Consider the following 21,980-nt stretch of genomic DNA (forward strand, 5'->3'; position numbering starts at 1 on the left):
AATGTAGGTTTGAACTGCTTAGTAATCCCTTCGCAGTTGATGTGGAAAATGCACCAACCAACATCCAAATGGAGCTGATTGAACTCCAGTGCAACGACACGCTGAAGTCAAAGTATGATGCTGTGGGCGCCGCACAGTTTCCACGGTTCATCCCTGACACAATGCCTCAGCTCCGCACCCAAGCTGCTCAGATGCTCTCCATGTTCAGCAGCACTTATCTATGCGAGCAACTTTTCTCCTCGATGAAGATGACCAAAACAACTCACAGGAGACGTCTGACTGATGAACCCCTTCGCTCGATACTGAGGATTTCTTCAGCTCAGAGCCTGAGCCCAGACATTGATGAACTAGCATCCAAGAAGAGATGCCAGGTATCTGGCTTGGGCACATCAGATTAGATCAGTGTGCAATAATTAACGTTTTCTTTGTGCACTTTTTCTTGCTACAAGGCATGGGCTTGAATGGTTGATTGATTTATTATCATTTTATTTGTAAAATTATTAGCCAGTGGAAAAAGTTTATTTTGGTATTTAAATCAGAAGGCTGCAAATAGAAAAGAGGCATACGATTTTTATTTAAATTTTATTTATTTAATAAATGAATGCCATTGATGTGTTTTTTCATTTGAAATTCGATTTTGCATGTCTCCACTATTAAATAATATATTGTATGGTAATAAGCGATGCTTGTTCCATATTCAATGTTAAAGCAAAACTTGTTTGGGTCCATATTAAAAGGTTCATTTGTTCAATGTTGGCCCGCGACTTTGTTCAGGTTTTACATTTTGGCCCACTGGGTATTTGAGTTTGACACCCCTGGCATATTGGAACTCCCAAAAATATCTGAATTTATCAAGTAGCTCCGAGTCTGAGAATGAGTTTATTACAGAGAATGAAATATTATTAGTTAGGGAGCCACTAAACCTACTGAAGCCATTCATGATTGAGCCGATCGTTGCCCCAGATCTCGTAGCAGTAACAACAGATATGTCGCCTGAAACACCTCAGCTAGAGGGTTGGCGTAGGCGAACACAAACTAGTGTGAGTGGGGATGCTGCCAGGTAATGGCTAGAGTAGAAGTGTGTGTGTTGTAGAGAGATGGTGGTGATACAGCACAAAATCCCAGCAGATGGTGGCTGTATTACATCCAGTCAGAGGTTCCTGTCAGTCTGTCTGGATGGCGATGTATTTATTGGACGTGTCCGTGCTCAAAATATATAATCAGTATCCAATAACAATGTTTATCCTCAGTGTTGTTTGGCGCATTGGTAACACATTTACCTTTAGATCAGACGACCGGAGTTCTAATCGCAGACAGCATCATGATTCATGAATTCTCATTCTAACCAATAATGGGGCGTGCTCATTATAAATACATTGTGTTTAAGTTTCGGTAGCAGACTAACTTTTTTATGATTTTGTTTGCAGGGCATACAGGCTGGCAGTTTATCGCCATTTCACCCTATGGGCAAAAGAGAGAATTGGACGAGGTGTATGGCGTCTCATCCCTGTGTGGGTTGTTTCTTCCATAAGGCGCACATAGCCAGAAGCAAAGGCTTTGAATAAAACCAGTTCACTTAGTAAATCTAGCCTAGCCTAAGACATAGACATAATGCCTGCACCTTATGTAAAAATAGTATTAGTTAGCTTGTCCACTATAACAACAGGTTCTAGCGTAACCAGATGAACTTGCTTTGAAGATAAAACTACTTTCAGTGCACACTAATCCCGTGTCCCTGTCGTTAGAGTAGCGACTTCAACTAGCTTTGGCTGCCATCTATTGGAAGGGAATGGTAACTACACTGGGCAGCTAGTTGTCAGAGTCAAAGTAGACTTTCATAATATACTGCTCAAAAAAATAAAGGGAACACTTAAACAACACAATGTAACTCCAAGTCAATCACACTTCTGTGAAATCAAACTGTCCACTTAGGAAGCAACAATGATTGACAATAAATTTCACATGCTGTTGTGCAAATGGAATAGACAACAGGTGGAAATTACAGGCAATTAGCAAGACACCCCCAATAAAGGAGTGGTTCTGCAGGTGGGGACCACAGACCACTTCTCAGTTCCTATGCTTCCTGGCTGATGTTTTGGTCACTTTTGAATGCTGGTGGTGCTTTCACTCTAGTGGTAGCATGAGACGGAGTCTACAACCCCTACAAGTGGCTCAGGTAGTGCAGCTCATCCAGGATGGCACATCAATGAGAGCTGTGGCAAGAAGGTTTGCTGTGTCTGTCAGCGTATTGTCCAGAGCATGGAGGCGCTACCAGGAGACAGGCCAGTACATCAGGAGACGTGGAGACGTACCTCTGCCTTTGTGCAAGGAGGAGCAGGAGGAGCACTGCCAGAGCCCTGCAAAATGACCTCCAGCAGGCCACAAATGTGCATGTGTCTGCTCAAATGGTCAGAAACAGACTCCATGAGGGTGGTATGAGGGCCCGACGTCCACAGGTGGGGGTTGTGCTTACAGCCCAACACCGTGCAGGACGTTTGGCATTTGCCAGAGAACACCAAGATTGGCAAATTTGCCACTGGCGCCCTGTGCTCTTCACAGATGAAAGCAGGTTCACACTGAGCACATGTGACAGACGTGACAGAGTCTGGAGACGCCGTGGAGAACGTTCTGCTGCCTGCAACATCCTCCAGCATGACCGGTTTGGCGGTGGGTCAGTCATGGTGTGGGGTGGCATTTCTTTGGGGGGGCCGCACAGCCCTCCATGTGCTCGCCAGAGGTAGCCTGACTGCCATTAGGTACTGAGATGAGATCCTCAGACCCCTTGTGAGACCATATGCTGATGCGGTTGGCCCTGGGTTCCTCCTAATGCAAGACAATGCTAGACCTCATGTGGCTGGAGTGTGTCAGCAGTTCCTGCAAGAGGAAGGCATTGATGCTATGGACTGGCCTGCCCGTTCCCCAGACCTGAATCCAATTGAGCACATCTGGGACATCATGTCTCGCTCCATCCACCAACGCCACGTTGCACCACAGACTGTCCAGGAGTTGGCAGATGCTTTAGTCCAGGTCTGGGAGGAGATCCCTCAGGAGACCATCCGCCACCTCATCAGGAGCATGCCCAGGCGTTGTAGGGAGGTCATACAGGCACGTGGAGGCCACACACACTACTGAGCCTCATTTTGACTTGTTTTAAGGACATTGCATCAAAGTTGGATCAGCCTGTAGTGTGGTTTTCCACTTTAATTTTGAGTGTGACTCCAAATCCAGACCTCCATGGGTTGATAAATTGGATTTCCATTGATTATTTTTGTGTGATTTTGTTGTCAGCACATTCAACTATGTAAAGAAAAAAGTATTTAATAAGATTATTTCATTCATTCAGATCTAGGATGTGTTATTTTAGTGTTCCCTTTATTTTTTTGAGCAGTGTATATGCCATTTAGCAGACACCTTTATCCAAAGTGAACTGGGTACATGGTAGTGGAAACAGATCATAGAAACAGGATTACAATTGTGATGGTCAGTCCTTGCATCTATAGCTCTGTCTATGAATTTGAGAGTAGTTACATTTCTCAGCCCCATCCCTCAGCGTTTTACCGAAAGAGGAGCAGGGAGACACTTTGTTTTTGTCACTGATCATAGCTCAAATAAACCTTGTTGGCGATCAAAATACTAAATATAGAGATGTTTTTATGTTAAATGCACATGTTTAGTATTAGTGGATTGAATACATCTCTTTGCTTAGATGTACTTCCTAAAGTGTTTAAATTTCCCTTTAATAGAGTATGCAGACCTAAGCTTGACGCCTGCCTTCACCCTTTGGGACAACGACTCCCATTGTTAGGGAGGAGACATGAGCATCTCGTCATTACATACATCATACACTATGTCGTGACTTCACCTTCATTAATCTGATGACTGTTATTAACTTAATCCACTAACTATGTCCTAATAGTTACCCAATTACATTAATAATGTAACAATTAACCCATTAGAATTTGGACCACCACGGAATACGTTTTTTAAAGAGTAACAATCTCCCGAATGAAACTCTATAAAATGTTTTTACAGTTGAAGTCGGAAGTTTAGATACACTTAGGTTGGAGTCATTGAAACTCGTTTTTCAACCACTCCACAAATTTCTTGTTAACAAACTATAGTTTTGGCAAGTCCGTTAGGACATCTACTTTGTGCATGACACAAGGCATTTTTCCAACAATCATTTTCAGACACATTATTTCACTTATAATTCACTGTATCACAATTCCAGTGGGTCAGAAGTTTACATACACTAAATTCACTGTGCCTTAAACAGCTTGGAAAATTCCAGAAAATGATGTCATGGCTTTAGAAGCTTGTGATAGGCTAATTGACATCATTTGAGTCAATTGGAGGTGTACCTGTGGATGTATTTCAAGGCCTACCTTCAAACTCAGTGCCTCTTTGCTTGACATCATGGGAAAATAAAAAGAAATCAGCCAAGACCTCAGGAAAAAAAAAGTCTGGTTCATCCTTGGGAGCAATTTCCAAATGCCTGAATGTACCACGTTCATCTGTACAAACAATAGTAAGTATAAACACCATGGGACCACGCAGCCATCATACCGCTCAGGAAGGAGACGCGTTCTGTCTCCTAGAGATTAACGTACTTTGGTGTGAAAAGTGCAACTCAATCCCAGAACAACAGTAAACAACCTTGTGAAGATACTGGAGGAAACAGGTAGAAAAGTATCTGTAGCCAAAGTAAAACGAGTCCTATATCGACATAACCTGAAAGACCGCTCAGCAAGGAAGAAGCCACTGCTCCTAAACTGCCATAAAAAGATAGACTATGGTTTACAACTGCACATGGGGACAAAGATCATACTTTTTGGAGAAATGTCCTCTGGTCTGATGAAACAAAAATAGAACTGTTTGGCCATAATGACCATCGTTATGTTTGGAGGAAAAAGGGGGAGGCTTGCAAGCTGAGGAACACCATTCAACCGTGAAGCATGGGGGTGGAAGCATCATGTGTGTTTGTGCTTTGCTGCAGGAGGGACTGGTGCACTTCACAAAATAGATGACATCATGAGGGAGGAAAAGTATGTGGATATATTGAAGCAACATCAAGACATCAGTCAGGAAGTTAAAGCTTGGTCGCAAATGGGTCTTCCAAATGGACAATGACCCCAAGCACACTTCCAAAGTTGTGGCAAAATGGCTTAAGGACAACAAAGTCTAGGTATTGGAGTGGCCATCACAAAGCCCTGACCTCAATCCTCTAGAACATTTGTGTACAGAACTGAAAAAGTGTGTGCGAGCAAGGAAGCTTACAAACCTGACTCAGTTACTCCAGCTCTGTCAGGAGGAATGGGCCAAAATTCACCCAACTTATTGTGGGAAGCTTGTGGAAGGCTACCCGGAACATTTGACCCAAGTTTAACAATTTAAAGGCAATGCTACCAAATACTAATTGAGTGTATGTGTCACGGATGTCGTATGAAAGATACCAAGGTAGCCTTGTTTCACTGCCAAAAATAAAATGTAACCATCTAGTGTTGCCTTCAACTAATGGCAGGGCTGAAATCAGCGAAATAACAACACAATGTCAAATACAGGTAGCCTAGTCAAATAACTAACATCCAATCACCTTAATCATTACTCTCTCGCAGGAATTCCACTAACGGTCCGTATGTAGCCAAAAGTAGCTGCTGCTCATGTTGGTATCTGTACTGATGGCTCAAAAGCCATGACAGGGAGACATAGTGGAGTCGTAACGCACATGCAAGCAGTTGCTCCCGACGTCACTTGGGTACACTGCAGCATCCACCGAGAGGCTCTTGCTGCCAAGGGAATGCCTGACAGCTTGTAAGACGTTTTTGTACACTGCAGTGAAAATTGTGTATTTTGTTAAAGCCAGGCCCTTGAACTCTCGTGTATTTTCTGCACTATGTAATGATATGGGAAGCGACAATGTAACGGTTTTACAACATACAGAAGTCCGCTGGTTATCAAGGGGCAAAGTGTTGACACGTTTTTTTGAATTGAGAGACGAGCTTAAAGTTTTCTTTACTGACCATAATTTTCACTTGTCTGACCGCTTGCATGATGACTAGCTTCTCACACGACTGGCCTATCTGGGTGATGTTTTTTCTCGCCTGAATTATCTGAATCTAACTGTGCTCAATGTGCGGGACAAAATTGAGGCTATGATTTAGAGGTTGGAACTCTTCTCTGTCTGCATTAACAAGGACAACACACAAGTCTTTCCATGATTGTATGATTTTTTGTGTGCAAATGAACTCAAGCTTACAGACAATGCTTACAGACAATAGCAAAGCACCTGAGTGAGTTGGGTGCGCAATACGTTATCCCTTTCATGCCCTGCTTCCAGTCCACTTACCGATATCTGAACAAGAGAGCCTCATTGAAATTGCAACAAGCGGTTCTGTGAAAATTTAATTTAATCAGAAGCCACTGCCAGATTTCTGGATTGGGCTGCGCTCAGAGTATCCTGCCTTGGCAAATCATGCTGTTAAGACACTGATGCCCTTTGCAACCGTATACCTATGTGAGAGAAGATTTTAATTTGTTTTACTAGGCAAGTCAGTTAAGAACAAATTCTTATTTTCAATGACAGCCTAGGAACAGTGGGTTAACTGCCTTGTTCAGGGGCAGAATGACAGATTTTTACCTTGTCAGCTCGGGGATTTGATCTTGCAACCTTTCGGTTACAAGCCCAACGCTCTAATCTCTAGGCTACCTGCCGCCCCAGATTCTCAGCCCTCATTAGCATGAAAACTAAATACAGGCATAAACTGTGCGTGGAAAAGGATTTAAAACAGACTCTCTCCAATACAACCCAACATTGCAGAGTTATGTGCATCCCTTCAAGCACACGCTTCTCATTACCTGTGGTGAGTTACTCACAATTTTCGATGAACAAATAAGGCTTTACATGTAAGATGGTTAAATAAAGAGCAAAATGATTGATTATTATTATATTATTATTTGTGCCCTGGTCCTATAAGAGCTCTTTGTCACTTCCCACGAGCCGGGTTGTGACAAACTCACACTCATTCTTATATTTAATAAATGTAGTGTGTAGTGTGTGTGTGGCAGGCTTACAATGATGGCAAAAAACTAAATTTGAGAGTGTGCTGACCCTGGTTCTAGAGGGGGTACACAGGTTGAATGTTTGAATTGGTACGGGACTAAAAAATGTTTGGGAACCACTGTATATTCCAATCTGACAGTCATATTGGATCTATGCCATATATTTCTATCTGAATATTTGGTAAAAGTCCATTCTCCTGAATATCCATTGCCCCAGGTGTACATAATAAAGTCAAAACAAATAAGAAATTATATTTTATATATTTTACAAGTATAAATAAGTTGTGACTTTCAACTACTGTATGACTCTTTCAACATGCCACTGAAAAGGTTGAAAGATGCAATTCATTGTATGATACCTGAAAAGGCTGCATCGTTTGCATTTGCAAATAGCAAGTTAGATGCTTAGCAAAAACAACTTTGAAACCTCTTTGTCCATCTGGGGGTAAGTATTCACATGGTAAGTGTTCACACGATACCATATTTAAAGGGATAGTTCACATGATTTTCCACCTACCTTGGCAGTAGTTGATTAAAGGCAGGTTTGGAATATTTTGTTTCCTTTCGACACTTATTAGCCATATTTTTTACTGTTGGCATTCTCAGTAAGACTACAAATTAAATGTTCTTGTGCATGTGTAATAAAACTGTAATCACTTTTATAGCAACATTTTAGTAGCATGTTGTTACATAATACTTGTGATTGCATTTTAATTGCATAGCAATGAGCTGAGAGTATTTGTAACTAGTACTGTACACAAGAGTAATAGTGACTGTTGATCATTCCACAATTATTATGCAATTCTAAAGCAATTTCCAAAGTCCTATGTAACAACAATGTACTATTGTAATAATCAACGTTACTACACATGTAAAATAACTTGATGTCAAGTGTTACTGTATTACCTTATGTCTCACTCATTATGAAAATATATTTGTTAGTCATTGTGAAGCTGCAAAAGTGGTCTACACTAATGTTGACATTCCATGTCCCTTATGTATTTAATTCCAGGCTATAGGCTATATGAAGATTCACATAAGAGCCCTATAAACCAATTGATTACGATCATGATGTATACTGCTCAAAAAAATAAAGAGAACACTAAAATAACACATCCTAGATCTGAATGAATGAAATAATCTTATTAAATACTTTTTTCTTTACATAGTTGAATGTGCTGACAACAAAATCACACAAAAATAATCAATGGAAATCCAATTTATCAATCCATGGAGGTCTGGATTTGGAGTCACACTCAAAATTAAAGTGGAAAACCACACTACAGGCTGATCCAACTTTGATGTAATGTCCTTAAAACAAGTCAAAATGAGGCTCAGTAGTGTGTGTGTGGCCTCCACGTGCCTGTATGACCTCCCAACAACGCCTGGGCATGCTCCTGATGAGGTGGCGGATGGTCTCCTGAGGGATCTCCTCCCAGACCTGGACTAAAGCATCCGCCAACTCCTGGACAGTCTGTGGTGCAACGTGGCGTTGGTGGATGGAGCGAGACATGATGTCCCAGATGTGCTCAATTGGATTCAGGTCTGGGGAATGGGCGGGCCAGTCCATAGCATCAATGCCTTCCTCTTGCAGGAACTGCTGACACACTCCAGCCACATGAGGTCTAGCATTGTCTTGCATTAGGAGAAACCCAGGGCCAACCGCACCAGCATATGGTCTCACAAGGGGTCTGAGGATCTCATCTCAGTACCTAATGGCAGTCAGGCTACCTCTGGTGAGCACATGGAGGGCTGTGCAGCCCCCAAAGAAATGCCACCCCGCACCATGACTGACCCACCGCCAAACCGGTCATGCTGGAGGATGTTGCAGGCAGCAGAACGTTCTCCACGGCGTCTCCAGACTCTGTCACGTCTGTCACATGTGCTCAGTGTGAACCTGCTTCATCTGTGAAGAGCACAGGGCGCCAGTGGCGAATTTGCCAATCTTGGTGTTCTCTGGCAAATGCCAAATGTCCTGCACGGTGTTGGGCTGTAAGCACAACCCCCAACTGTGGACGTCGGGCCCTCATACCACCCTCATGGAGTCTGTTTCTGACCGTTTGAGCAGACACATGCACATTTGTGGCCTGCTGGAGGTCATTTTGCAGGGCTCTGGCAGTGCTCCTCCTGCTTCTCCTTGCACAAAGGCAGAGGTAGCGGTCCTGCTGCTGGGTTGTTGCCCTCCTACGGCCTCCTCCACGTCTCCTGATGTACTGGCCTGTGTCCTGGATGCGCCTCCATGCTCTGGACACTACGCTGACAGACACAGCAAACCTTCTTGCCACAGCTCGCATTGATGTGCCATCCTGGATGAGCTGCACTACCTGAGCCACTTGTGTGGGTTGTAGACTCCGTCTCATGCTACCACTAGAGTGAAAGCACCACCAGCATTCAAAAGTGACCAAAACATCAGCCAGGACGCATAAGAAGTGGTCTATGGTCACCACCTGCCGAACCACTCCTTTATTGGGGGTGTCTTGCTAATTGCCTATAATTTCCACTTTTTGTCTATTCCATTTGCACAACAGTGGACAGTTTGATTTCACAGAAGTGTGATTGACTTGTAGTTACATTGTGTTGTTTAAGTGTTCCCTTTATTTTTTTGAGCAGTGTATATTTAGACTAATTAAACTAACTGTTGTAGTTTTTGTTTTTTCATCAAATATTTGTCAGCCATCAAATGCATATTTTTGTGTGTTCAAATGACTTGCTTATATTCAATTACCTTAAAATATGATTTGGTTTTCTGAGAGGTATTCAAAATACATTCCAATATTTTTTTTCTTTCTGAGACCTGTATTTGAATTTCAAAGAAAATAGTTGCCTTTTAGTTAAAACTGACTACATAGAGTATTTGAAAAGTTGGTATTTTCAAATAAAGTACAAAATACCACTATTTTCTGACCATGTGTGTGTGTGTGTGTGTGTGTGTGTGTGTGTGTGTGTGTGTGTGTGTTTCCTGTGTTTTTATTTATTCCTTATTTTATTAGGATAGCTGACTGAGAACACGTTCTCATTAAAACCTCAGACATACCGGTACAATTGTCAAACGTTTGCCAGAGTTTCGGCAGTGAATATTTTTTGTGTTCACACAGCAAAGAACTTGGAAGTCATCAGCCACTCAGCCTTGTTTTTTTTATTTTTTATTTAACTAGGCAAGTCCGTTAATAACAAATTCTTATTTACAATGACGGCCTATCAGGGAACAGTTGATTAACTGCCTTGTTCAGGGGCAGAACGACAGATTTTCACCTTATCAGCTCGGGATTCCATCCAGCAACCTTTCGGTTATTGGCTCTAACCACTAGGCTACCTACCACCCCTTGTTAAAACAATTCAAACCAGAGGGTGGCAGTAGTGTTGTTTGGCAATGCATATCCGTGCGTATTGCTTATGGTCCAGATTCCAAGCTATCTGTGCTAATGTTGCTATTTTGTAGAAAGCCCTTGTTGATAGTAGACAGATTGCAACAGCAAGATAGCTACAAGATAACAAAGAAACAATTTAATTCACTCTCCATAATCCCATACTGCCAGTGCCAGTTCACTCTCCATTACCCCATACTGCCAGTGCCAACCCATAGCCATACAGTATGTTTAGCTACAGTAGCTAGCTAGCTAAGGACACTGCAATAACTCAGCAGCTAACACAGGCAGCTGTTGGAAACTAGCTAATCCATTGTGATTTTATTATCATATTAATACCAGCTACAGTGGTTAGCTAGTGTGGAGGAAGTATTTAGTGTTGTGTGCATTGCATCTGTGCACTGGATAAACTGAGAAAATGGCCTATTATTTTAGTTTTTTTTGTTAGCTCCCCCACGCGGGGGTTCGTGCTCTCTGATTGGCTCAAAGTCAACTTGTTTGGAGAATGACACAAATAATAATTTTCACAAAGTCTGCTGCCTCAGTTTGTATGATGGCAATTTGCATATTCTCCAGAATGTTATGAAGAGTGCTCAGATGAATTGAAATTAATTGCAAAGTCCCTCTTTGCCATGCAAATGAACTGAATCCCGCAAAAATATTTCCACTGCATTTCAGCCCTGCCACAAAAGGACCAGCTAACATCATGTCAGTGATTCTCTCGTTAACACAGCTGTGAGTGTTGACGAGGACAAGGCTGGAGATCACTCTGTCATGCTGATTGAGTTCGAATAACAGACTGGAAGCTTCAAAAGGAGGGTGGTGCTTGGAATCATTGTTCTTCCTCTGTCAAACATGGTTACCTGCAAGGAAACACGTGCCGTCCTCATTGCTTTGCACAAAAAGGGCTTCACAGGCAAGGATATTGCTGCCAGTAAGATTGCACCTAAATCAACCATTTATCGGATCATCAAGAACTTCAAGGAGAGCAGTTCAATTGTTGTTAAGAAGGCTTCAGGGCGCCCAAGAAAGTCCAGCAAGCGCCAGGACCGTCTCCTAAAGTTGATTCAGCTGCGGGATCAGGGCACCACCAGCACAGAGCTTGCTCAGGAATGGCAGCAGGCAGGTGTGAGTGCATCTGCACGCACAGTGAGGCGAAGACTTTTGGAGGATGGCCTAGTGTCAAGAAGGGCAGCAAAGAAGCCACTTCTCTCCAGGAAAAACATTAGGGACAGACTGATATTCTGCAAAAGGTACAGGGATTGAACTGCTGAGGTCTGGGGTAAAGTCATTTTCTCTGATGAATCCCCTTTCCGATTGTTTGGGGCATCCAGAAAAAATCTTGTCCGGAGAAGACAAGGTGAGTGCTACCATCAGTCCTGTGTCATGCCAAGCATCCTGAGACCATTCATGTGTGGGGTTGCTTCTCAGCAAAGGGAGTGGGCTCACTCACAATTTTTCCTAGAAGACATGCGTCGGTGTATTGCACAAGACTTTCCAACTCAGGAGCTCATGCTTTCTGAGGATGTAACAGTGATGATGGCTATTAGCTTCCTATCAGGCACTTTGAGAGCCTGTTCGTAGACAGACTGAAGGGGTTTTAATAATGTTGTACAGCAAGCTTGGGCCCAACTAGTCAAGCAGTATGTTAAGTGGGGGAGTATCATAGATTTGAAGTACAGTTTTGCTACCTCTGTAGTCAAACAATTTCATATAAATCGGAAATTAGCTAGGTTCAATTTGGTTACTTGAATTACCTTTTTCACCTGCTTTTTAAAAGAGAGGTTGGAATCAAGTATGATGCCAAGGTACTTAACCTGTTAGGGCTAGGGGGCAGTATTTGCACGGCTGGATAAAAAAAATGTACCCGATTTAATCTGGTTACTAATCCTACCCAGTAACTAGAATATGCATATACTTATTATATATGGATAGAAAACACTCTAAAGTTTCTAAAACTGTTTGAATGGTGTCTGTGAGTATAACAGAACTCATTTGGCAGGCAAAACCCTGAGACATTTTCTGACAGGAAGTGGATACCTGATGTGTTGTATTACCTTTAAACCTATGCCATTGAAAAACACAGGGGCTGAGGAATATTTTGGCACTTCCTATTGCTTCCACTAGATGTCACCAGCCTTTACAAAGTGTTTTGAGTCTTCTGGAGGGAGATCTGACCGAACAAGAGCCATGGAACGATGATGGCCCATTAGACACCTGGCGCGCGAGTTCATGTTGGGTACCCTCGTTCCAATACGTTATAAAAGAGAATGCATTCGTCCACCTTGAATATTATTCATGTTCTGGTTAAAAAAGGCCCTAATGATTTATGCTATACAACGTTTGACATGTTTGAACGAACGGAAATATATTTTTTCCCCTCGTTCATGAAGTGAAGTCCGGCGGGCTTAGATCATGTGCTAACAAGACAGAGATTTTTGGACATAAATGATGAGCTTTTTTGAACAAAACTACATTCGTTATGGACCTGTGATACCTGGAAGTGACATCTGATGAAGAGAATCAAAGGTAATGGATTATTTACATAGTATTTTCGATTTTAGATCTCCCCAACATGACGACTAGTCTGTATCGCAACGCGTATTTTTCTGGGCGCAGTGCTCAGATTATTGCAAAGTGTGATTTCCCAGTAAGGTTATTTTTAAATCTGGCAAGTTGATTGCGTTCAAGAGATGTAAATCTATAATTCTTTAAATGACAATATAATATTTTACCAATGTTTTCTAATTTTAATTATTTAATTTGTGGTGCTGACTTGACTGCCGGTTATTGGAGGGAAACGATTTCCCTCCAATAGTGCATCATTTTAGCTGGTTTTATGGTTTTGGTGACCCTGTCTTTGAATTGACAAAACATTACACACAACTCTTGTAAATGTACTGTCCTAACATACTCAAAATTTATGCTTTCGCCGTAAAACCTTTTTGAAATCGTAAAACGTGGTTAGATTAAGGAGATGTTTATCTTTCAAAGGGTGTAAAATAGTTGTATGTTTGAAAAATTTGAATTTTGACATTTATTTGGATTCAAATTTGCCGCTCTTGAAATGCACCTGCTGTTGATGGAGTGCACCACGGGTGGGACGCCTGCGTCCCACCTAGCCCATAGAGGTTAAAATCAAATACCACCTGGAGCTTCTCCTCTGACACGTAGACATCTGGCTCAGTAGCATCTGTTGCCTTCTTTGTGAAGAACATGCAGACAGTTTTTTTCACATTGAGATGCAAACACGAGTCACTGAGACACTTTGTAACCTGGACCATTACAGTAGTGAGTTCTTGTGCCGCTAGTTGTTTGCTCTTTGCATGCACATATATCACTGTATCATTTGCATACATTTGAACTTCAGACCCAGTACAGACAGAAGGCATTCATGTACAGGCTGAACAGGAGGGGCCCCAGTATTGACCCTTGGGGCACGCCCACATCATAGCTAATAGTGAGCGACAGCTCATTGCTCACTCTGACACACTGAGTTCTGCCTTCAAGGTATGATTTCATCCATCTCAAGGCATCGGGGGAAAAGTTGAACTTGGACAATTTTGTGATGAGAACCTCATGGTTAACAGTATCAAAAGCCTTCCTTAGGTCCAGAAACACAGCCCCAACAACACCCCCTTTGTCCATTTTGGACTTCACAGAAGAAAGCAGTTGGTCGTTTCTGTGGAGTGTTTCGCTCTGAAGCCAAACTGCATGGAGTGTAATGTGAAGGGGCTGTTGTTGAGGTGGGCAATCAGTTGTTCTGCTACACACTTTTCCACAATCTTCGACACCACAGGTAGTATACTAATGGGCCTGTAGTTACTCACGTCAGCAGGGTCACCCGATTTAAAGATGGCAGTTATTATGGCCGACTTCCATACCCCTGGAAACACCCCCTGACCAATAGATGTGTTGGTGACCTTAGTAATGGGGCCAATGAGTGACTCTTTGTAGTTTTTAAGAAAGGTAGAGTCCAAGCCAAACACATCTTTGGCTTTAGAGTTATTTAGTGAGCTAATCACCTTGTTCACCTTTGACTCAAAAACCTCCCTTATGATGAAGACAGGTTGAGCGTCATTCACTAGCACTGAGCCCAAGAAACCAGTGGAGGGGTTCTGTGTCAGTACCTTGACAGAGTCAATAAAGTAGGAATTGAAGGCTATTGCTATTTCGACTGCATCCTGTGTTAGATTGTTATTCACCATGATTTCTAGTCTTTTTGCAGTGTTAGTATGGTCTTTCCCTGTTCAATTTTTTAGATTCTCCCAGATCAATTTAGAATTTCCCTTTGCTTCACCAATTATGTTAATAAAAAAGTTTGCCTTGGCCTGTCTGATTTCTTTCATCACCTTATTTCTCAACATGGTAAACCTACATCTGTCATGCTCTAATTTGGATTTTAGGGCTGTTTTTAGAGCACAATCTCGTTCTTTCATCAATTTCCTGTCACGGTTGTCGTAGGGTAGAGTGGACCAAAACGCAGCAGGAATATGTGCACTCATCTTCTTTTTATTATGGACAAAGAAGGTAAACCAAAACAAACACGTACACAAAAAAAACACAACGACTAATAACAGGCCGGTAAGGCACAAAGCTATACACAGCACACTCCGAACCACATAAACCAAATACCCCCTGCCACGTCCTGACCAAACTACAATAACAAATAACCCCTATACTGGTCAGGACGTGACATTTCCAGATTTCTCCATTTAGCCAAGGAAGAGTGCTCTTTTGGCCAGGTTTGGATTTGATTTTCTTTAGGAAGCCATTTATTGTAGTCTGGATTGTGGATAGAAAAGCTTCCACATCTGTATAGGTCAAGAGATCATTCCAGTTAATTCCCTTAATTGCGTGTTCAAAATAATTGAATTCACTCTTAGGTATTCTTAGTTGATCCGGCTTTCTAACATTAGAGAGGTTAAACCTGTTCTTTGAAAGCTTTCTGGCTTTAAGTGTCAGATTATGATCAGATAGCCCAGTAACCATATTGAGTGATTTAGTCACTCTCTTTGGTTTATTACTGAACACCAAATCAATCTGTGTTTTAGGGCAACAAGTCACCCTGGTTGGCCCTTTAACTAGCTGTGTAAGGTCAAAGGTATTAGTGATCCATTTGAGGGTTTTCCTACAAGACTTGTCTTCATAATTAATGTTAAAATCTCCCATTAAGATGACCTCTTTCCCAAAATCACATTCCCTAAGCATGTTATTAAACTGATCAAAAAACACACTTTTGGTGGAAGGTGGTTTATACATCCCTATAAGGGTAAAAGACATTTGGGGAGACAGTGTAACATTTAGGCCAATGCATTCTAGTTCATTATCACATGACCACTCAATTTGTTTACATCGGATATGTTCTTTAATGTAAATCATCAGACCCCCTCCTCTTCCTTCAATCCTGCCTCTCCTGAAAACATTGTAGCTAGGCACAATCAAAGCAGCATGTGGAGAGTTTTTATGGAGCCATGTCTCTGAAATGCAGAGGAAGTTGTCAGGAGTTCACCTAGGGGTCATGATTGGGGCTGTACCAAATGGTTGATGTATTAGAATAACTGATTATGCTTATGTTGTATTAAAAGAAGGGGAGGGGTTATAAGACCCCTCCCTCCTTACATTTATAGGGTCATAGACTTCAGATTAACAATATATATACATTATGATGTTTTAATATTGTTCCACAGTTGTTTTCTAGTTCTCTCTCTCCTGCCTCTTATAAAGAGACCCCTCTGAGAAATGTGTGACTGAGACAGAACTCTGCAGGGGAGTGTAGGAGATAAGACTAGTCAGACATTCCACTATAAATCAACTTTGACATTTACTGATAAGCTTTTAGATTACACTAAAAGCCTTGTTTATATAGCTGTGCAAGCATGGTTTTGGTCTCATGAGTAAAAGTAGGCAGTGACATCACTAAGGCTGTACTTCAGGTTTAATAAAAGCAACTTGAGACCTTTTCTATTTTGCAGAACTTACTCGGAAACATGCGTGCTATGTTCCTGATTGTCAATTTCTGTCTGAAATTGCATTAAAGGTTTTGAATGATTTAATTAAAGATATTGTCATAATGCTAATTTCACCAATGAGCCAATGATTGAGAAGGAACACGGAAACGAACCCCAACAAATTCAAGGTTGGAGTCTGTGAGAAGATGTTGAATTTGATTACTTTTTGGATGTTCAAGTGCCCCCCTACTAGTCCCTTGAGCTTAGCTTGTGGGTCCCAGATGACTCGAGAGTGATTGCCATATTGAAAAAAGTTACATTTTCTGTGTTTTCTGACAGCTGGGTTTAGGCCGTTTTGTTTCGTTTTTGTAACAAAACGAACGACAGCTAAACAGTTCTGTCAGGAACTAAACAGAAAGTAACCACCCACAAAACCCAAAGGAAAACAGGCTGCCTAAGTATGTTTCCCAATCAGAGACAATGATATACAGCTGTCTCTAATTGAGAACCATACCCGGCCAAAACGAAGAAATACATAAAACATAGAAAAAAAGGACATAAAATGCCCACCCTAGTCACACCCTGGCCTAACCAAAATAGAGACTAAAACCCTCTCTATGGCCAGGGCATGACAGTTTTGATTAGGGGCAGTTCGGTAGCGCAATTAACTATCCCTCCTGCTTGCACTGGATGCGGGGAACTAATTAAAACAGCTTGCGTACCAGAAGCAGAGTCAGGGATCGCATATAGCAACTTGGGTATGTTTGAAGTGTCAAATTCCATCCTGGAGCCGGGTGAGTCGAGAGAAACCATGGGACCATAGCACTCACCCACTTCCGCGACGATCAGTGAACGAGGCCACCCACTGCTTTCCACTCCTGTGAGTATCGCTGGCTCGGTGATGTTAGGCCCAGGATTGAGTTGCACATCCCCGGAGAGCAGGAGGGTAGTGAACAGGTAGTTTAACCTCTCTAGGGAGTGTGGGACGGTAGCGTCCCACCTGGCCAACATCCAGTGAAATTGCAGAGCACCAAATTCAAAAACAGAAATACTTATTATAAAAATTCATAAAACATACAAGTGTTATACATCGGTTTAAAGACTAACTTCTTGTTAATCCAACCACGGTGTCAGATTTCAAAAAGGCTTTGCGGCGAAAGCATACCATGTGATTATCTGAGAACAGCACCCAGCAGACAAATCATTACAAACAGTTACCAGCCAAGTAGAGGAGTTACACAAGTCAGAAATAGTGATAAAATTAATCACTTACCTTTGATGATCTTCATATGGTTGCACTCACAAGACTTCCATTTACTCAATAAATGTTTGTTTTGTTTGATAAAGTCCCTCTTTATATCCAAAAACCTCTGTTTTCGCGCATTTTGTTCAGTAATCCACAGGCTCAAAGACAGTCACAACAGGCAGACGAAAAATCAGAAAAGTATCAGTAAAGTTCGTAGAAACATGTCAAACGATGTTTATAATCAATCCTCAGGTTGTGCATAATAATCAATAATATTTCACCCGGACAATAGCTTTGTCAATATAAAAGGAAAACAAGAAAGGCGTGCTCTCGGTCGTGCGCATGAAAAACCTCTGGGACACTGCAGTGTCCACTCATTCAGAGTGGTCTTACTCCCTCATTTTCAGAATACAAGCCTGAAACAATTTCTAAAGACTGTTGACATCTAGTGGAAACCATAGGAAGTGCAATTTGAGTCCTAAGTCAATGGAATCTGTATAGGCAGTCTATGGAAAACTCCAAACATAAAAAAATCCCACTTCCTGGATGGATTTTTTTCAGGTTTTCGCCTGCCATATCAGTTCTGTTATACTCATAGACATTATTTCAACCATTTTAGAAACTTTAGAGTGTTTGCTATCCAAATCTACCAATTATGTGCATATCCTAGCTTCTGGGCCTGAGTAACAGGCAGTTTACTTTGGGCACGCTTTTCATCCGCAGGTGAAAATAGTGCCCCCTACCCTAATGAAGTTAACGGTTTCCGGTAAATGTTGGACTTTGTGTTTGTTACGCCTAAGCGGTTCAGTGGAATAGGGAGCTAGGTAGACTTGGCCATTATTCAGAACATTAAGGTATGCTGTGTACTGTCCGCTCCCGTGGAACGGTGAACCAATGTGTTTGGTGTTGATATTCTCCGGCAGTAGATTGATTGTGTCATCCCAGCAAGGACACACTGAGATTATCAGTAGAGCAGCTACATAACTGACAATCCTGGCAATGTACTGGAGATAAAACACATAATTGCGCTTTAAATCTTTGCATGGGTTACTTAGCTGGGGTCGGCGTACACCTGATATTTTAGATAAAATAACAGCATTTGTAGGAGAAGCGGCACCTGCCGCACCACCCTCCCTTCCATTTTGTTTCATGCTTTACAGCAACGACCAAGGGATGTGCATGTGTGTGTCCGTGCATGCATTCGTGTGTGTGTATTACCGTTGTCCAAACATGAGTGTGGACTTGGTCTCCTGGTCGTTGTAGCTGGATGGAGAACAGCAGATGAACATGGTGGTCCTACAGTTCCCCCCTAGAGAGTCCTGCAGGATACGGGTCATCTTACTGTCACGGTATGGAACATGGGTCTTCTACAGGGGGAGAGAGGAGAGGGGGAGGGGAGGGGAGGGGGGGGGGGTGAAGGAGAGTAGAAAATACATGAATTGCTGAACCAGTGTTGCCAACTAATTTTTCAGGGGAAGTTGCTAGGGGCAGGTCGATTTGTTGCTAAAAGTAGCTAAAATATATTGTGATGTCATTGCGTGATGACGTCATTACGTAATAACGTAAAACTGCGTCATTACGTAGAATACACAATGACGTTACTCAAACTGACTGGCCATCTCGGCGAAAAATATGATTTGACATTTGTTAGTTTAGATTTGTTTGTTTATTATCACATATTTTTATTTGTAAAAGTAATATAAACACAACACATTTTATATGATCAGATATTTTTATTAACACATTGAATTATTGAACATTTACACATTATTGAACAATTACATTTTATTTATTTTCTTTTTAACTAGTAAACCTACACATTCTGAACAATTAAAGTTTGAAGCAGTGTATTGGTAGTTAGTTAACATGCTACCTAACAGATCAACAATTATTGGTACAAGCTAATAACAAGGTATATATGCTATCTTATTGAACAAGCAACTTAACCCAAATAATGATGTGTGCGCTAGGCTTCTCTCTCCAGCTCTCTCCAGGTTGTTGTGCTGCTTGGCTGGCTAGCTGCTCAATGGTTTCCTCCAGATATTGCCACTGTTCTCGTTGACACTGCAGTGCACACTGTCACCATCAGCTGTGTGTCTCCGCCAGGTCCAGAAAGTCCACTCCTTGCATACGTACTGTAAATATGATGAATCATAGATTGGCAAGGATATCCTCTTCATCTTCACTGTCCAACTGCATTGTCACGGAGCTGTAAACAGCAGAAGAGGATGGAGTGGCCTTAAAGCTGTATGCTGCTGTGATGCCAAACTGCTGCAGAACTTCACTTGGTAGTTTATGCTGGTAACAGGTATCACCAGCGAGCTTCAGTCCATACCACACCAGGAGTATGGAGTTGAGAGTGTGCAGTGACATTCTATTTCTTAACTTTGACTTGACCACACTCATTTGGCTGAACAGCTGTTCAACCTCTGCATTTGAGTGTGGCAAGGAGAGGGCAGCGAGTGCAGCTTTGCACAGTTCTTCAAATGGATTTGACCCGGAAGAGTCCGTGTAGTCATTCACTTCACTCCAAAACTCGACTGTATTTTCAGTTGAGTCCCACCTAAACAGATGGATGTTTCTCCACTGGGAAACAATTTTATCAATTGTTTGGGGCTTATACCCCAGTAGCTCAGCTACTTAGATAATTTCAGTGGTGCCTTTATTGTGCTTGAGCGTTTCCTTAACACTGAACAAGGCCATGTTTCGCAAGGCTTCTAGGTTGACTGGGAGCCTTGCTTGCAGCTCCTTGCTTAAAGCAACAATGTAGTTGATGCACTGTCTCCGAATGACCTTATCGTCCTCTGGCGCAAGACTGAGTTGGTACACCGTGCTCTCGAAAAGGTACCCAAGGTATGGTGATGGAATGAGATGTCCATCAATGGCATCCTTCAGGACATACATTTTTGCCATAGGGTTGACTACTCTGCTGCAAATTGATGTTAAAAGATGTACCAGATTGTCCAAAAGCTTGACAGGATCTGTTTGCTCTCCCTCAAATGACTTCACTGCAACTTGTACGTCGGACAGTGTTGATTTCAAGAATGTCTGGTAGACATAGTTGGTCTTGTCCATGTACATGGCGTGGAGCACATCCGCTATGTATCAATGCTCACTGGCCTTTGTCAACTCAAAGTGGAGCTTCAGTTCTTCCCACTGGCTCAATATACGAGTTACCGCAGGCTCAATCGATAGCCAACGTGGGGCACACACTTTGGTGATCCGCAGGAGTTTCTGTCCACAATTAATGGTGGCATACACTGCTTTGTACGCCTCGCGCCGTTTTGGGGAAATCGAAAACCAGTTGTAGGTTTCCCTGATTAAGTACTCAACGCTCCTAGGGATGGTTTCTTTGGATGCTGCACTGACAGCCAATTGTAAAGAATGGCACACACAGCGGATGAGTACCAAATTGGGCAATGCACATTCTTCCTTTAAAATCTTGTGCACCTTGTTGTGCATCCCAGTCATCACAGACGCATTATCAGTGCCAATACCCTGAAGATTCTCTTTTTTAAAGTTACACTTCTCAAGAAACTCACCTACCGGCTTTGCTATTGATATGGCATCGCCCCCTCCAATTCAACCAGCACGAGAAATGTGGACACAACGGTTATTTTTTTATCACTGAAATACCGAATCACTACACCCAGGTATTTCGAGACACTGACATCAATGGACTCATCCAAAAGGAGACTGAACTTCTCATCCCCCACATCTGATGTTACCCTTTTGAGAAAATAAGGAGACAGTATTCCCCTAATCATTTCTGTGGACTTGGTGCGGTGCATTTGGAAGTTTGTTGCTGCCACAGAATCTGAAAAGGCAGCTTTGCAATCCATATCTAAATGGTTGCATGCTTGCAGCGAACAATGCTCCGCAATGGCCATTTCCATAGTAGCTTCTGCGCTTTTGCAGTTATCCACTTTCTTAACCAACTGTGGTAATGTAGACTGCGTTGCGGGGTTGTATGGTTTTGATTTATTTATATGCTTTGCTGTAGCACAATGTTTTTTGATGTCATACATTTTTGCAAGCATGTCTGATTTTTAGTACGCACTGTATGCCCGACAATCATCCCCAATTACTGGCTTCAGCCACCCTTTAAATTCAGGTACAGACTCCCACTCTTTTCTGTACTTCTGACTGTACAATTTTGACTGAGACATGTTAATTGATGTTGTAAGTTCTGTTCAAGATCAAACATTCGTGACCAACTATATTCATTGGGTTTGTCTCGTCGAACGCATACTACTGCTGCTGCAGTCAGCCAACAATGATTTGCAATTTGCTGAAATTGCTGCCGGCCTGCTGCTGCCTGTGCACGAGCTGAGCGCCTGCTGCTGACGTCACTCACAA

The 21,980-nt window shown here is 42.1% G+C and overlaps 1 protein-coding gene across 1 annotated transcript in view; it reads right to left on the reverse strand.

The window, feature by feature from the left end:
- Positions 1–21,980, reverse strand: part of LOC106582664 (kinesin heavy chain) — a 147,699-nt gene that overhangs the window by 55,904 nt on the left and 69,815 nt on the right. The window contains exon 10 of the mRNA XM_014165938.2: positions 18,840–18,988. Within this exon, the coding sequence (XP_014021413.2) occupies positions 18,840–18,988 (149 nt within the window). The remainder of the gene's footprint in view (positions 1–18,839; positions 18,989–21,980) is intronic.

This window comes from Salmo salar, chromosome ssa22 (assembly GCF_905237065.1).
Source record: "Salmo salar chromosome ssa22, Ssal_v3.1, whole genome shotgun sequence".
Lineage (NCBI taxonomy): Eukaryota > Metazoa > Chordata > Actinopteri > Salmoniformes > Salmonidae > Salmo > Salmo salar.